At 44.7% G+C, this 18,405-nt stretch overlaps 1 protein-coding gene across 2 annotated transcripts in view; it reads right to left on the reverse strand.

Moving 5' to 3' along the window:
- Nucleotides 1-2,574: 2,574 nt before the first annotated feature.
- Nucleotides 2,575-18,405, reverse strand: part of HMGA2 (high mobility group AT-hook 2) — a 126,225-nt gene continuing 110,394 nt past the window's right edge. For both annotated transcript variants that reach the window (XR_011322627.1, XM_069773587.1), the window contains one exon: nt 2,575-5,698. Coding sequence is in view for 1 of the 2 variants with exons in the window: in XM_069773587.1 (XP_069629688.1) it covers nt 5,651-5,698 (48 nt within the window). In the remaining variant the exon portion in view is untranslated. The remainder of the gene's footprint in view (nt 5,699-18,405) is intronic.

Below are 18,405 nucleotides of genomic sequence, written 5' to 3' on the forward strand. Positions count from 1 at the left end.
CCCCGTCTTAGTAGGGAAGCACCATTGAAGACTTGTGTCTTATCTCCTAATGTTTCAATTTCCCCTTTTGCTAGCAGATAAAAGCTGATGATAATCCTGTGCTGCAGGTTTGGGACATAACCATCTGCAGCCTTGTTTTAGAGTGTAAACAGGCAGGTTGCTTCCCACTTACACTGCTACCAGCGTGGACTGTTATCTTCAGGCTAATGGTAATTACATTTGTGTATCTTCAGAGGATGTTAATTACAGGAAGATGCTCTCTTTTTCCAGAATACTGGAACAAGTGCACTGCAAGTCTGGAGCAATAAAGAGGGGGAGAAGCATTAAATCACAGGTGGGAAGGAAAGAAATGAAACAAATTTCCAAAAGGCTGTTCGGGTGGCAAAGGCAAATAAAAGAAGAAAAAAGACACGTTAAACCTTGCTGTCACATGGAGGTGAATTGGCCAGGAGCATGAGAGCAACAGCAGAGCGGATCACACTGACCGAAGGGAGGTGAGGACGGTCGGAGCAGTGACTCGGCTGGAGCGGGATCTGCGTGCCGGAGACATCCCGGAGCAAGGCGGGCTGCGCTCCTCCTGCAAGTGAGGGGGGTGGCAGGAGATTGAGGTTTCCCATCACTAGTGTCTCCTAGCATGGGGCGCAGCCTGTGGGTCCGTGGGCCAGGCAGGAACGGAGCATTAACCCACGCTGAGTGTGCCGGCTACAAAACATCCAGACAGCAAGGATGTCTGTGTTTTTCAGACAAAGTATATAACGCGCAGTGGCAGACATTCGTTTGACTGAGCAAGGAGCTGTAACGAAGCTTCAGTTGGCGTTATTTCTGAATCAAGAAGGCCTATAGCAATTGGACCTTTATTTGTACTAAAGGCTATATGCCAAAGTACTTTTGTATGTTTAAAAATTAATGCGTTCAGGAAGATGGTGGGAGATTAAAGAAGGATGAATTGAGAGACAGAAATTTTACATCCATGTATGCAGAGGTGCTGGAGTGAGAAACATTGCTTCATTCAGGCTTCAGGTGAAGGCTGAGGTGTGACAAATCTGACTCCTCTCTTGCGATCAGAGGAACACGTTATTGCCATTGCGCTGGATCCTGTCTCTAATGATGACCGGACCAGATGGTTTGGTTTTGAAAAAAGCTATGGACAATTAAATTGCTGTGCAAGGCACTGGCAGCGCCAGCTTTCAGTAATTCCCTGTCTTTGTGGGGATGTGATGTGGTGGGAGTGGAAAGCAAAAGCAGAAACTTAGTATGACCCTTGCCACAGGCATCTTGGATAAAGCACTCTCGATCCTGCAGAAGCCGATTCGTTTTATACACACAAATAGTCCCACTGTGGCACAAAGTGTGCAGAAGTTTATTGGAAGATGCCCCGAGAAGGGAAGTGGGAGTGAAGCAAGCTGGAGGAATGACTAATAAGTAGAGGGGAGCTAAGCACAGGGTAGCAGAAGTTCAGCCACTTGGCTGATCCATCAGGTGTGTGGGTTACAGCTGGAGCATCACATCAGATAAAGTAACAGGAAGAGCCAAGTGATGGGAACCACAGGGAAGAAAGTCACCAGGAAGACAGAAAAGTGGAACGATCCTTTAATACCACCAAAGCAGGGTGAGAAAGGAGAGGAGGATACATAATGTGATGAATGCAATTACTCACATCTCTGACTCAGGACTGAATGGGTGTTACTACTGAATGCTTTTTTTGTGATTGTATTTTGGTTATTTTACAAGTAACTGAGTCCAAAGGGAACATGCCATGAAGCCCTTGGGAAAGCAGAGGTTACTAGGCCAAAAGGGATTAGGCAGAGAGTCTGCAAATGAGTGAACACAAAGAGTGTGTAAACCTGAACATCTGAGGCATTCATATCTGAACGATCACCTTAGGTGAGAGCGGCATGGTTGCAAATATGAACCAATGGACATGCACCACAGTCTTTAAATCTCACTGTAACAGGCCAGGGGACTGTGTAAGAGCAAATGAAGAGGAGAAGCCAGAAGAATCCTGCCCAACTTGCCTGTGCCAAACACACAGTTTCCCAAGCTCCTCAGTTTGTGCCCCAGACCGAACCCAGCCACATCCCTGTCCCTGCTGCTCTGAGTACCTGCTCTTTTTAACCTAATGGCCCATAATGGAAATTCCATAAGCTTGGATGCAAACTGCGATCTTGCCTAAAAAAGAGGAGAAGGCTTGTCATCTTGGTGGACCCCCTGAGAGGCAGGTCCGAGGCCAGGCAACAAGCCCCATTTCAGCCTGGCCCGTGCTACGGTGTTTCCCATCTGGTGGGTAGATCACTGGTCCCCAAGGGCACGGCTTTGCCCTTAGCTCGGCACAGTGAGTTCCAGGCCAGGAATGGGTGCCTCACCTTTAGGGGAGCCTCGTAAGACGTGTCCCTCTGCCGAGTGCCCACCCCTGGGACCCCTAACAGCAAATGCACTTCTTCTAAGGCACACGCCTCCGGTCCTGGGACAAAAAAAGACTACTTGCATGCAAAGTTTTTACAAATTTGGTCACTGTGACCAAACTTTATTACCCATTTTATGGAACTGTGACAAAAGTCTAGGAATCAAACAACATGGGGATCACAGAGGCTATTATGTTTATTGTGCTGAACAGACTGTGATAATCCATTAAAGGAACATTTTCAACAAGCAAGCGATTCGAAGTACAATCGTAGACAGCAACTCTACACGAAGAACAAAGCAAAAAGTTAGAAGACACTCAAAAGAAAAAGTAAACTGTAGTCAAACATCTTGAAGCGTTTTTTTCCTGCAAACATACCTCTCTTGCAGAAATGGTAGAAGAGTTAAATGTCCAGTCTTAGTTAGCAGTGACCAATGACAGCAAAGAACAGTCGTATAAAATTTATCTCCCACAAAAATAAACTATATATATAAAAAATTTTATGATGTTCTCACTGATTCAATGGCCACATGCAATTTTTCAGTCTGAAAAAATGAGGTATAGTAGGCCCTAAGAGGTAGTAATGTGTTTTGATTGTACTACAATATATAGAAAATACAAGATTCAGTTCATCAGAGTGGTAAGTCTCTCGGAGGTTGAAGTGTGACACACACCCAGCGATTATTTCTGTGTCATCCACCGAATACTGTGGTTTTAAAAAAATGCAAAAAAAACCCCAAACGGGACTTGCTAAGGCTTGATTCGATGCCCTTTGAAGTCAGCAGACTTCCTTCTACTGCCTTCAAGTGACGCTGGATTTGGCCTGTTAGAGCTACTGTATAGCTAGGATTATTTCTCTTTCACTTAATATTAACGTGCCTGGTTGTAATACTCCGATCAGCTCTTTCTCAGCGATTTCCATCACTGAACCCTCTGCGGGCTTTCGAGGAGGTCCGCATTTCTTGACACTGCCTCTTGGAAGAAGCCAGTAAGTAGTTATCGTTAACTGCATTTGGCTCGGTACTAAAGCCATACCAACAGACGCCTTCCTGAGAAACTACCCCTGGCCCAGTTATTAATACAATGGTACAAAGTACTGACTAGGAAAGAGAGGAAGAAGGGAATAAAACAGAAACAGAGAAAATGAAATAGGAGAGGAGAGAGAGAGAAAGAACAACGAAAGTGAGAGAGAGGAGAATAAAAAAACTCTACATAAGAAGCATTTAAAATAAATCTGGCTGAAACATATTACAAAATCACATTTGTGTAAAATACACGAAAATACTTGTCAAGTATTTTCTTACAATCTACTAATTATTTTTTTTAAAACACATATTTGTGATTGCATTATGCAAAAGCTGAGCTTGTTGCTTCCCACCTACAAAGCTTCAAGTTTCTTTGAAGGGTTTTTTTTTGTTCGGTTTTTTTTTTAATACGAAAGTAATTTAAAATGTGTTCATTTTCCACAAGTTATTTTACAAAAATAGTTTTGAATTAGGGATTAGTTGCAGTCCTAACTGTTTCAAACGTCTCAAAACTAATGCTGAAAGTAACAAGTTCATTCCATTTAAAGTCTGGAGGTAGGTCTTTGTCAATCAATTAGTCCATTTCTTTAAACAATTCATTTGAGGTACAAACTTGGACAGTAATATTTAAACATTACAGCTAAATTTTTTTCTATGTCATGTAGTGTCATTGAAGAAAATTATCCTTACAAACCTATCAGCAATTCAGTACAAAAATATATTCAAGTTAACAGTACATTACACAGAAGTCTAGCAGAGAATAGGGTAAGTACATTAAAAAAAAACCAAAAACAAAACCAAAAACAAAACCAAGAGAAAGAAAAATACATAGTCATGCCAAAACACAATAAAGATATTGCTTCCTTAACTGCAATTAAGTGTTGAAGTAGAAATAAGGGGAAAATGCAGATACTCATGATTATCTACCCAGTAAAAATTTCCTGCATTGAATGTGTATAGCAGCATGTATTTATCAGTCTGTTGAGTTATTTGCAAAAATCAGAGGTAGTATTGAATAGTGGGGTAATATTGCATCTGGTGCTAAAAGTGCTGCTTTGAATGAAAAGATGGAGAAATGCCACTGGCACAGAGGTGCTCAGTGAACCATCCTATGTCAAAATACATTGCTTAAAGTAATGCACGAGCTTAGCTGAGGTACGTGGTGTTGGTTCTTACATCATGACTGATGAGTAATGAGGAGAGATTCAATTCTTTTGAAATACTGGTACGGGGCATGTGGAATTAGTCGAAACTAAGCAAAACATCTGGATTATTTATGTTCAGATAAATTCATCATTAATTTTGAGGTACCTTTCTGTATGTTTTAAAACACTTTTCTCGATAAAGACTTAGTCATTAATGGCATAAGAGTGTTTGGTGTCAGTCATTTTTGTTTCCATAGAAAATGCCTGGCTCTACAGAAAGCCAACTCCATCTGGCTTCCTATTGTCCAGAAGATGAGGGCTGTTCGTCTCGTTTACTACTACTACTACTGCTGATATGTTTGTATCTGTAACTATACAACGTATCTTTGTCTTTCTTCCCTTTTGCAAAATGAAAGTACCTTTTTCGTGTTGATTTCTTTCTTCCAATTACCAGCTGAATGAAGTGAAAGATCAGCTTTCAATTTTTTTCCTGAAATAACAGTAAGTCTTAAAAAAAAAAAAAATAATCAAGTACAAGTCTACAAGAAGGTTACAAAAAAAAAAAAGAGTAGTATCTATCCCTTATCTTTGGTGTTCTAAAACAGGGAGTTCACTAAGTAGGGAGTGGGTTGCTGGAAGTGTTGCAAGGCTTTAGTGTTACACACCCAGCCTTTCCTATTTCAATGCCCATTATAATGACTATGTTACAAGTTTCTTGTTTATATGAAGTGCAGTGAATGACATAAACCTGATTTGGAGCTCTTCTTGACCCATTCACCCTTACTTAGCAGCTCAAACAAACTATTAGTAGGTTAAGAAAAAAGAAAACAGTAATTAAAAGTTGCATCGTTAATCTGTGTCCCCTGTGTGTTACAGCAGTTTTTCACTAAACCTGGGACTGTGAAGGGATTACAAAGAAGATGATTAGTCAAATCCTTTTTAAGGTTATGCGATTATTTTTTTTTCCCCCAGGCAAAAGTGGAAAGACCATGGCAATAGAAAATAAGTGGTCAAGGCAGTGTCTTCTCCCTTCAAAAGATCCAACTGCTGATGAGGTAGAAATTGCATGGTGCGGTCTCCTAGTCTTCCTCTGCCGATTCTTGTGAGGACGTTTCTTCAGTCTCTTCCTAGAATACACAAACAGAAAAAAATACTGTGGCAACTGTGCGTCTTAGGCTGCCACCTCACTCTTCTCTCACGCAGCTGACAATTACCTCCGGAGCTACAAAATGCCCTTTACAGCTGCTGTGACACCTCAAGAAGCCACCCGGGGATGGAGGTTCCCTGCTCTCTGATCCTCCCACTTTGCCTTGCCAGGCTTTCCTCCTACCCCAGGGGTGCCAAAAAAAAGTTCTCTGTGTTTTGCTCCTTCATGGGCCTCCTAGGGCCAGCAGACATGGGCAGCCAGAAGATGGAAAGCATTTTGAGCAGGTATCAGATGTTAAGCGGGTGCTCTGGGAAGCCTTCTCCTCCCCACCGGCTGTCCTCCTCCGCTCTAGTGCTGCCTTCGCGTTTGCCGTCAGCAGGCCTGACCAAACGCGGTGCTCTTAGTTGCTTATTCAACAAACGTGCAGTACCTTTCGGGACAAGGGCGGTAAACTGGGGGCAATAAACATTTCTGATAAAAGCGGCTGTCAGTGAAAAGTTGTTTTTTATCAAACGCTGCACATCATTGCCTAAGACAGCACGTGAAAAAGATCTAGGAAGAAAAGGAATTTACCCCCTCAGCCAAATGAGACCTTTTAAGAATGACCAGCTTAAAACAGCTTATAACAGTCTTCATACTTTAATAGATTTGATTTTCCACATGGCTTCATTTTGTCTGGGTGGCTAACTGACACAATTTATAACTCTCTTCCTTTCCCAGGCCACTACAGTACACCATTCAGCAAAGCATGCCTTAAAGCTTGCCTGCGTTATATGACCAAACTTCCATTCATTAGTGTTTGAAACACCTCAGCTGTGAAGGGCTCCTAAATGCTACCATGTGTGACACTGCTGCAGAGGAGCAGCATCAAGGAAAAACACTGGGCTTTAATCATAGGCCACTGCTCACTGCAATCTCCTTTCAAAAGGCTTTAACCTCCCCCCCACCTCCCCGCAAGAAAAGGCTGAAAAAAAGCTGTAAATCCAGGGAATAAACGTAAGTATAAATGAATGGATGACAGCTTAAAAAATATAACCATAGCAGCATCAAGCCATGAGATTTCACACTGGTTTTGTTTAGTCTGCTTTGGGTTATGTGGGAAATGTGAAAAGCATGAAGCAAGCGCTCCCCCCTCTCCCTTCGTACCCTTGCCCCCCCGTTAAAGCTTGGGCCTCAGATATTTAAGCCAGTAGGTTTATACCTCTTGACTAGGAAACAGGCCATGACCCTGGGGTACTCTCTCGAGCACCAGGCACAAAGGAAGATGTAGCATGATCAAAGCCGTGGATGGAGGAAAGAGAGCAAAGTCAAGTGTCAGCTGCCCTCTGACCTTGAATTTTCAATTAATATTTAAATTCCAGAAGACACTGATCTATCATGCAGAAGGATAATTTCTTCCTCACAACAACTCGTGACCAGTTGTAGCAGGGTTATATTCACAATGCTGCTACAAAAATGATCCCCGACTCACGAAATGATTAAGCCAATTTTACTCCGTCCCTGGCAGCGCTGGGGGACCTGAGCTCACACTCCATCGAATCCCATTAACGCGTAATGCATTTTCCCTGCTTATCTTCCCCGCAGAACGGGACTGTGACTGTTACAACATTTCAGTCAAGAAGAGAAATGGTGTCTACAGGCACCTAACGAAGGGCTAATTTGGGCTGCATGTGGAGAGACAGTGCAAAATATGTTGGTCTGAGCCTTGCTCATTCAGAACTCGGGATGATCGTGGCAGACGCTGGCTTTGCCTCCAAGCCAAGTATTTCAGTTAAAAATTACGACTGTGGGTTCTGTGCTCTTAAAATAATACAGGTAGACGTGTTTTGGTATTTGGTGATGATCGCGTGCTTAATTCCTTACAGCACTGTGGTCAGCCCTGAGCCGCTCATCACTGTTTCCCGGAAGACGGCAGCGCACGCGTCAGCACCGAGTAGCAGCTCTCTTCGTTTTATGCTTGGCTTGTCAGGAGACTACTGAAACTTCATGGGCTCATTTTCCATGAAGGCAGACTTCCGATCACAGCGTAAGAAGGATGGAGGAGTGGCAAAGTATGTGGAAGGACATACTCAGAGCCCAGCCAGGGTGGCCACAAAGAGCTATTTTTAGTTAAAGTTTTGCCCACTCTAGTGATTTTTACTGTGAATCTCACAATATTTCTTTTTCCTTGTAGCCCCTGCTACAGTGACCAAGAAAATTAATGAGAAGCTCTTCCTTCATGTGTATATATATGTTCATGTAATGAAGAATGAGTTTCTCTCATTTGCATATGTACATGCAAATGTATGTACCTGTAGTACCTGGAAGGATGAGAAACAAAAAATCAAGATAACACCCCCCCCCCCCAAATTTAAATAATAAACTAACTATTAAAAAATTTTTGAGACTGGCAGACTTCAAATTCACATCAGTCTTGGGAAAGACTTTTTTTCATGAAGAAAAGCTGGCAAACGGATCAGACTGTTGTGCAGCAAAAAGAAAACTTTCCTTCATTAAATTCATTCCTTGCAAAAGCCTAAGATAGCTCAGTTGCAGACGGGTGGTTTTAAGCCAACCTATCATGTAAGTCCCTTGTCAAGACACAGATGGAGACATGATTGCTGCTCTGAAGTGCTTACAATTCAAACAAAGGGCTAATACAAATCAGACATACATGCATGGAGGAACCCAAAGGAAGAAGCCAGTAGAGGTTCTGAAAGAGAAAATCCAGATGTATAAGACAGGAACAGAGAAGGATTTTTTGCCCTTGTGAAAAACCGGCTGCAAATATCAGAAGGTTGTGCTGCTGTGATCCTCAACCCACTCTTTGCCTCTACGGCACCCACACGCACACACACTTCTCCCCAGAAGATGGAGGGGGGCAGGCATTTTGAAAACTGTGCACCCCTTAGAAGTTGCAGACTGATTCTGCACTGAGTCATTTCAGCCAGAGATCCACTGAAGTGCATTGCTTGGCCTGTCAGGGCACTGGGAACCTCAGGGGAAGGACGCTTTACCATCAGTTAGCACCCTCCAGGCACTTACAAGCCCTCACAGACACACCAAGGTCGATGGCATAGCCATGTATCATAGGATCAGACCCTTAGCCAAAAGTCCTAGGAGGAACTGGGGCTGGAGTTAAATGTTTTGTAAGTCCAGATGTGCTTCTGATCAAGTTGACGAGAAGGGCAAAAATCAAGAAGCACGGTCATTAGAGCAGACATTAGAAATCCAAGTCACTCAGTCCCAGTGCGATAGCCACGCAGAGCATAAATTCAGCAACACCACCACAGGAAGGGCTCAGCCAAGGAGCAAAGGTTTCAGGTTACCTGGCAGCCTTAATTCAGGTTGTTCTCACTTTTTAGGTGCACTCACTGTAGTTGTGGAGACAGAATGGTGACATGTGTTAATTGAGCGTAAACGTTCATCGACCCAGTTTTGCCTTGAACAGCTACTCCCCTGGTTATTTGTTTTCTGCTGCAGCAAGCTAGGGAGAAGCTGGGCCAGCAGACTGCAAAGAGAAACCTGAGAAAGCTTCAAACCAACCAGGTCGGATCCAGCTAACAGGGAAGCTACAGCCATGCAGAGCTCAGGGTGAATAGGACAAGCACCTGAAGGGCAGGGTAAATACTCACATGCGTAGCTCAGGCTTTACTCTACTCCCTGCTGCTAAGACAATATCCCGTGCATCCATGTGCCCCCATACATGTATCCTCAGGGGCTGAATGACGCAGGCATGTGCCACAGGGGCAGTTTTACTTGGCATGTCCTGTCCTTGGTTGTCCCATGCAAGGGGTACGTTTATCCTGAGTTGCGACAGGTCATAGCGTGACATTGTACGACAAACTGCGGCCAGCACCCTAAGCTGCTTCCACCCTTAACTGCTGTAACTGCCCTGCCAAGCAGGGAGCGATGGGGAGCTGCTGTGCCTCTCAAAAAAGAGCAGCAAGAAGGCTTTCTCCAAAGCTCCTATGTGCACAAATGTTTAACAGGTCTTTTCTTGAGGGGTATCACTGGCAAGAGGCTGGCAGATGTGGACACCGGACTGGGACCCTCACCTCTCACTGATATTGGGCCCCAGCAGGAGAGAAAGGACAAATGTTTCCCAATGGCTCACAGCAGGTACCTGCCCTCTGAAGGGCTACTCCGTGGGGAGCTGGCACTGCTGTTGCTAGTGCTGATTTAACAGTGGTAAAGGTAACAAAAAGGACCAGGAGGCAGGACAGCAGGCTTCTGCTACCTGCAGAAGCACTTCTAGATATCTAGAAGAGCTATCTGCAGCCAGTATGCCTATGTGGGCTTGCCCAACATACGATTTCAAAATGCAACATCCTTGGTGGGATCTGGTTGCCTGAAGATAGGAGCCTGGGGCAGTTTTAGATGCCCCGGGTATCTCATCTGGTATCCAGCAGCCAGGCCAGAAGGGCGCTGGTCTCATGTGTCATGTCTGCCTGCTCTGTGTGGCTGCCTGTGATCCCCTGGGACACCTAAAAGGGCACAGAACAGCAGTGTCGAGATGTGTGGACCCACTAACCCTCTCTAGACTTATGATGCTGCATCTCTGCTTTTGAAGATTCTCCAGTGTGGAAAAACAAACTGATGTATACTGCAGGAATACGTGAAGTGATAACCACTAGCATGTGCACTTCATTCCTAAAGCTCAGACGTGGCACCATCCAGAACGGAGCTGTGCAACGAATGACCGTATTTAAACTACAGTATCTTTTCAGGTCAGAGTCACCCCGTGTTCCCGAGAGACTTCTTTCCCATGACATCCTGTGTGGGTGAAATGTAGCTCTACCTGTGGCCCAAGACCTCTATTTGGTGATCCACGTTTGGTTGGTGCAGGCTATTCTTCTGGCAGTACAAACAGCCAGTAGCATCCCGGTGTCCTCCAGAACAGACAGGCTTAGTTCAGTCTTTGTACATCCTCTGCATTCCTTTTTTTTTGTGGAGCCCACAACATGGTCACAACAAAACCTGATGATGAAACAATTGTTGGTGTTTGAGAGGACCATTCTCCCCACCTGCAGAAGGGCAACTGTTTGGCATTTTTGTAAAAATGTTTGTTCTGTTCTAATACCCTGGGGCAAAGCCCCTTTATGGCTACTTCAAGGTTAATTGTCTTTGCCTGAAGAAACTCGCTGGCAATTCAATTTTTTCACCTTCTGCTCATGAATTTCTGAACCGTGGATTTAAAAATCTAGAACCAATTTTGTGAGATGAACTTCAGGACCACAGTAATGCTACATACGGAGCCTCTGAATTTGTCAGAGCTTTTATTTTATAACAAAGAATTAGCTATTGGCACAGATTTTGCTGGCTGCTTTCTAAGCTCGAGAGGGTATGCTTGAACAGATATGTCAAAAAGAACTGCTGACAAGAGCAACTTGCAAACTGTGGACCATTGTCTGCTGTTAACTTGTCTGAAATCCCCTGGCATGCAAGCTAATATTTTCAGAGGAGTCCCTGAAGCCAGTGGCTCCTACTGCAGATGCAGGGGCCCAGGCTGTGCCCAGCTGAGACACAGTGCCATCCTGACTGCTCCACAGCCAACACCAAACCACTTTAGAAATTCTTACAGCACTAACAGACACTCAGAGTAGGTTTGCTCTGCCTGAAGCTTAGAGTGGATCTGCTGCTTTGAGCTACTTCACTCTCTGCAAAGCACACTGGCGAGCTCAGTGACAGCTGTCACTCAGCAGTAAGGCAAAGTTTAATTCCAGAAGCTGGATTCAGAGCTCAAATTGTTGCAGGTATTTACTTCACATATCACAATAAAAGGATTTCTTAGGGCAGAAGAGATCACCATGACCATATACAGGAAGGCCACACAACCCTTCTTACTGCTGGATTAAAGCATGTTTTTAAGAAGGGCACCTAAGGAAATTATTTCAATACAGAAACTGCGTATTGGAATACATGTAAGTCAACCAGCCCACAAGCAAGCAATTTCAGTGCACCATCACTGCTAGTATGCAAGAAGGAGCACAACTACTCTAGCTTGGTGGCTAAAAGCACAGTTAAAAACTCTGCCTACAGAGCAGTTCTGAGACCCCCCGCCCCCTCCCAGCACTGTTTCTGCAGCCATTGACTACCACACAGGACAGGCCTGGTGGTAGTGAACAGGCAGGTCCCCCCAGGGAAGCAAAACTCTCGGTACTTTAATGACATTAAACAGAGAGACAAGTAGAGAGATGGCAGCTGATGGGGTACTTTGGGGTTGAGATTTAAGGACTGGAAACCAACATTCTTGCTTTAAATGTGTAAGTTCCTATGGACTTAGCCAGTAATGGCCTACCTTGTCAGGTAAGATGGTGGCCTTCAAAAGACTACAGACTTGCCCATAGCGTGAGTCCAATATTTGGATACTAGCAAGCAGCCTTGCTGAGCTGCTGCTTAACTTTCCCAATGCCCAACTGCATGCTGGTGGGCATGCGCAGAGCTGCCTAATGCTCTTGGGAGTAGTCTGAGGGCTGGCAAGTGTCTTTGACTTGGACATGTCCTCAAAGTTTCCACGCTTAGGAAGGCAATGCACAACAGACAGCAAGAATAAGACTCATCTTTGAGTGTGCATATATACAATAGCACTGGTTTGGAAACTCACATGCAGACTTGTTTTGAAATCCCCATGCTCTCTGATTTGAAGCAGATACTTCAAGCTGAGTTTTCTACCTTCTAGAAAGAAGCCTACCCACCAAACTGTTGTGTATGAAGGATGCATCTTTCTTCTGTTGAATTCACTCTGCTTTTATATAAATAATCATATATTCTGTGAGAGATGGAAAGGAAGCAGAGAGAATAAAACAAAACACTGATGCTGTCCTGCAGGTGACCAGCCTGTGGCTTTTAAGCAGCATAGTTAGCAAGCAAATTAAGGGTCTCCTCTCCTTTCACTGCTGGAACAACACTGCTCGACTAGCAAAACGGCTGCTCACGGGGATTACTGGATAATCCACATCACCAGCTGTTGGAGGAAGTGAACTAGCTGGGGCAGCCAGAGTGATGCTGCTGGGGCTGCGCTGGGACTCAGCTGCTGGTGACCATGGCCCAGGCCAACGACAGTGGTGGAGGTCAGAGCGAGCGCCCATCCTTGCATGCCCAGGAACCACTCCTAGAGATCCCCTTCCTCTGCTGGAGGAAGTGTCTCCCAAGGCTTGGCCAAATTTTGGTCCTTGAGTAACAGGTTCAGATAACTGGAGGGGACCAGGACAGTGCTCAGGAGGATCCTCTCAGGACAGGACAGCCTTCTTTAAACTTAGATTCAAGTCTCTTCTTCCTGTTAGATTAAGGGGGATTCAAAAACATTTCTCTATCTCCTAGCTTATCTCCCACTAGGAGAACTGTTTGATACAATGGAGTGATAATGAGCCTCTCTGGTTACTTTGAAAGAAAGGGCTTATCTGACACAGGATTTTTAAATCCAGGAGGGCTCACACTGAGAACTTCCAGAGACAGGAATTAGGCTGGCCGACTTTTAGATACCCTAAAAAGTACCTGCCTTACGCTCTGCCTCTCAACATCTCCTACAGATGGGCTTGAACAAACCTCAGTTCCAGGTGCCCAACTTCGCCATGGGTTTTAGAGCAGCCCTGAAGTTAACTCAGCAATGAGGCTTCTACAAGGCAGCATGTCGCTCAGCGCTGAAGCCTGCGCTGCTGAAGCCTTTTGAAACTGAGACTCAGCTGTCTAAATTACGTCAGGCCAGATTTCTTAAACGCGTTTTGGCATCTGAGTATAGCAAGTGCCTTTTTGACCTAAGGAGGTCAAAACACTTCGAAAAAATCTGTTCCCCATGTGATTAAAAGGAGAGTTAAAATCTTCAGCAAAATCTCAGTACCAGTCAGAAGAATTCTGCAGGAAGCACCATTTAAAGTCTGCAAAGCACAGACCTAAAGTGAAAATGGTGCTTGAAGCAGTCGCGGGTGCTGTGCTAACACTGACAGAGACATATTTTGTCTTGGAGAACTTCAAACCTACAAGATGTAAACAGTTCTGGTGGGAAGGAAATAAAATATTAAGGGAAAAAAGGCAGCGGTGCTGTTACAAACATATACAACCAAACTGGACTAACCCCAACTTTGAGGAGCTGCTCTTACAAACCTCTTGTGGAGGCTGTAAACTGGAGGAGGGGTAAACTGCATTCACACAGCACACCACGCTCCAGAGCCAAAATCCAGACTGGAGCGTTAGGCAAGCAGAGGCTCTAATAATGGTCTCTAATCACTAATATGTATGTTCATCACTAGATGAAAGAGTGAAAAAAAGGTAGATGCCAACCTTTAAAAATCCTTAGGCTTGTACAGTTCACTGAAATGCCCAGAAGGATACTGGAGCCCACACAGGTAAACCTGAGGGAGTCTGCCTTCCCCCTGAGCCCCTGTGGTACTTGAAACAGCGCCGATATCCGTGCGTATTTGATGCTGAGCGACAGGGGAAGGAATACGGTGAAGGTCTCCCAGAACGGAGTAGGGAAAGGAACACTAGGACAGGCTTTGAAATGGAGGTCAAACCCACATCATTTACCTTTTGCTCCCCCTCCCCCCCATTTTAGAACATGAAAAGAAGAATAAAATAAGGCCTGTTAGACTTCTATTCTCCTTTTTCCCCCCACTAAAACCGACTGCTTGTTACAGACAGGAAGCAACTGCCAGAAGTTATTCACCTCCAATCCTTTATCACTTAAAAAAGCATTACAGCTCCGTCCGCGGGGCCACTGGCAACTGCGGTTTGGGAACAGCTATCTATCTGTAATGATAAAGTAAAGCGTCTTCCCTTTTGAATCCCAGCTGAGAGATTTTGCCAAGTGATCAAACTTGTCTGAACCTCGGAGCAGCAGCTTTGAAGTAATAAGAAAGAGATTGAAAACCTGCAGCCAAGAGCCGCACACACCTCATTAGGGCCCAGCCATGCGGGAAGGCCGAGCGGCAGCCGCCGGGCCTGGCCCCGCGTACCCATCGGAAAGGGGCTGCGGGAAGGGAAGATAAAAGAGCCTTTCACAGTGGAAATGCACCGGTGACATTTTTACGAGTGCCAGCCGTGAGGCCGAGCGGCCCGCGCCACGCTGCCGCCCGCCAGCGCAGGCCTCGGGGCGAGCGGGGGCGCGGGGGGCTCTGCCGCCGCCGCCGCTCTTCCTCGGTCTCCCCCGGCTTCTCCCGTCCTTTCTTTTGTTGTTTCTGGAGGAGAGGGTCGGACGCACAGGGCTCTACCTTCCCTGGGTCGTGCTCGGAAACGCACCCCCAAATGAGAAACATATTTCTGAAAGATAGCGAGCGGGGTTCTCCGAGCTGGTTCAGCAGGGTTCACGTGAGACTCCGTGGTATAATTCAGCTAAATGATTTTTTTCTTAAAAGAAAAAACCAACCCCAAACACGAAAGCTTAACAGACTTGTAAAATGCTTTTAAAAACGTCTGAAGAGTTTAATCATCGATCTTACCACACAGACACTGGTGAGGCTGTGTGCTGGCAGCAAAGCACAGTATTTAACTTTGAGAGCTGAAGTTCTGGGTTTAATTTTCAGTTTCAGACTAAACAGCAGGTCTGCACTGAAAGGCAGGGCGACGACTCCTGAGCAAAACGGGGTAATGGAAATGCTTTTCTTGCAAACTTTACTGATTGTGTAACCATGGAGCACCTCTTTGTGCAGGCAAAAGCGCAAAATCAGAGAAGTTTGTGTTGGTTTTAATAAACCACCCCCCATCCCTTTCCTTTTTTTACTGCAAAGAATTCTGCTGCTATTTTATTATGTAACGCTGCAGGCTAAAAATATATCCCTAATTTAAGCCATCTTGCCAATAAATCTACAAATACCAGGTAATCCAAAAAGGGTCGTTACGGTTTAATGACATACTCTTCTTGTCATCTTAATATGTTCAACTCCTAACGGATTTAGAGTGATGCATTTAAAGATTTTTTCAACTTCTTGAATATCTCCACACAGTCTGGTGGAAAGGGCGATAAGGTATAGTCCTCTTCAGCACAGAGTGGCAATCCAACTTTTCAAGCTCCATCTGCGCCGCAAGCCGTGCTACCACAGGGTGAAGCTTTTTCTTTCTCCAAGAAAGACAGTCTGATTCAAAGTGAGTGGGGCTGTCCAACTTAATAGATAGTGATTATTTCCTTTTGATTACAGAACCTTTTATGGGAGTTTCTTTTCCAATTGAACACATCTATATGCTATAATCAAATCAGAAAAGGTATCCTGGTGGAAACATGTTTTCTTTTAGGTAGGACTGAGACAGATTTACTGCAATTTATACCTCAATGTTAATCTATTCTCCTCTTCCTAAACATAAAAAAATACTAATATAAATTACAGTTAATGCCTCACTACATAACACAGTTCTCAGGAGACTATTAAAGCGATGGGTGAGCTGCCTAACATACTGTAACTGTCTCTTTGCTGTTCTGATTTCAGTTTCCAGATTTTGCCTCAAAATAAGCATGAGAATCAGGGAAGGGGAAGGGGTGGAAGCCATTCGCTGCCCTGAATCTGATATCTCCCGGGTCCTAGAGCTCACATGTCCCTTCCTTCCAGACTCAAGTCTGGTTTCAATGGAGCTCTCATTTTTCTTCCCACTAATCCTGCCGTGAGATCAACCATTGGTAACTCTGTGAGAAATTAAATACCAGGATGTGGGAAATCTGAGATCTGAATTCGGGCAGAATGTGGGTGATTCATTTTTTTATTTCTCTCCTTCTCTTTTCCCATGGTTGCTGTGTGGCAAATAACCCTCCAAACCTGAGATCAGAGATCGGCCCTGAACAATGTGACTATATTGACAGAGCAGAGGCAAAGCTAGAAGTACATTGGCGATATTATATCCCTTTTTAATATAAGCAACAGCCACTTCTAAAAAGAGATTTTGGCCAACATTTTCTGAAAACATTCTGGCATTTCCAGAAATGCCTTACAATGGGATCAGCAGCAGAACTTCATCGTGGCGATGCTCACCATCTGCTGGAGCAGACTTCATAAAGAATTTAACATTTGCGGCATTGGGATCCTAGTGAAACAGGATCCATGAGATATTTTGCTATAGTGATGTGAGTGCTACAATGCCCAACAGTCAGGCTGTCGTTTTGAATGGCTTTTTTCCTTCCTCGGTGTGAGAAAAGCACATTTATTTATTTAGGTCCTGGGTTCCTTCACACCATCACAGCACCAAGGGACAGCGCAATGAGAGCACCAACGAAGTGATAAGGGATGGAAGCCGCACCAGGGAAAATGGTTTTAGAGCGTCTGTCGTGATTTTAGTTCGTCCCGACTCTTACGATAGAATCCTTTGCCTGAGTTGTCCTCTCTCAGCTGCAAGAGAGGAGGCATGCTCGTAGGTCCAGCCCACCCATCCCAGCCCTAACGTCTGGCACAGGTGTCCCAAGCTGACGGGCTGCCCAGGGAGGCCAGATGTCACCCCAGGGTAGCATGGCAGCACTGATTTCAAGGAACTAAATTCACCGAATTCCACAAATGCCCCACAGTGACTGACAGAGTAGCTGTGAAATGCTCCTTATTCTTCTTCCATTCCAAGACTGTTATTCTGGGCAACCAGGGGAACTTGTAAAATTCCCCAGATGTCATGGAAACCCCAGAATAAAATACGTTATTGGCTTCTTATTGCTTCCTTCCAGAACATGTTTAAAGATGTATATCATTTAATAAGGGCTGACCATACTGCTCTTTTCCCTAGCCAAATCTTTTTTAATAGTGCTGGTACGCAAATACTATAACTGACCATCCTAGCAAATTATTTAATACATAAAAAATCTATTTTCATTGGTCTTAACTTTGATTTTCATTGTGTTTACCTTATTGCACATCCGTTGCAGCATAACTCATTTTTAACATACAATTTGCAACAGAATTTATATGGTCCTGAACTGGCACAGCAAAGATGTAGCAATTTCTAGAAGCAGCTACATAGAAGGTTCATGTACCCATGTTTTCCAGTGAAGCAGATGAGCTGGGTTACAGCCCTGGAGTATCTATTAATAATATTTATGTCAGGAAATAGGGCATCTTTCAGTGACTTCATACGGGTGTGGAGGAGCAACAACAATGCTGACTGTGCAAGATGCAGAGCCTTTATGAGCAGCTCAGGAACGAAGCTCTCAGAGAAGAGCACTTTCTTCCTGCGCAGCCTTGTGACACACCTCGTCTTCGCTAATTAGCATTTTGATTATTTTTGTTGCTGTAAGTCCAGTGGCTGATCGTTCTGGTAGTTTCAACTTTCTGGATATTATTTGGGAAACATCTTCAAATAATCCAGATTTTCAGAGGGCAGCCAAGTACTGCCTAGAATCCTGTGTGTCTGTGAAGATACCCAAGTGTTAGCAGCACAGACTCTTGGAAATCTTGGCCAAAATATGTAGCATGTGTATGCAAAAGTAGCAGTGTCCAACTTACTCTTGAATGACATTTTTTTTAAATGCTGTTCCCTGCCCAGCCATCTTCCTCAATGGTGTTTCCCAAGCACAGCTCACAATCCCTTCTCTTCTGGCTGTCATGAGTGAGATTTCAGTTCGTGTCAAATTGGAGCCAAGTTCTGAACAGGATGGATCACCTCCCTAAACAGCTTCTGTGGCCACGGCCACGGGGTCAAACACAAAGCCACCCTGTCCACAGCCATCGCCTGCCTGTCCCGGGCTTCTTCCCCAAGCAGGGAGGGGAGAGGGAAGAGATGGGGAGAGGGCGAAATGGGGGTGTT

This window comes from Haliaeetus albicilla, chromosome 28, assembly GCF_947461875.1.
Source record: "Haliaeetus albicilla chromosome 28, bHalAlb1.1, whole genome shotgun sequence".
NCBI classification, from domain to species: Eukaryota; Metazoa; Chordata; class Aves; order Accipitriformes; family Accipitridae; genus Haliaeetus; species Haliaeetus albicilla.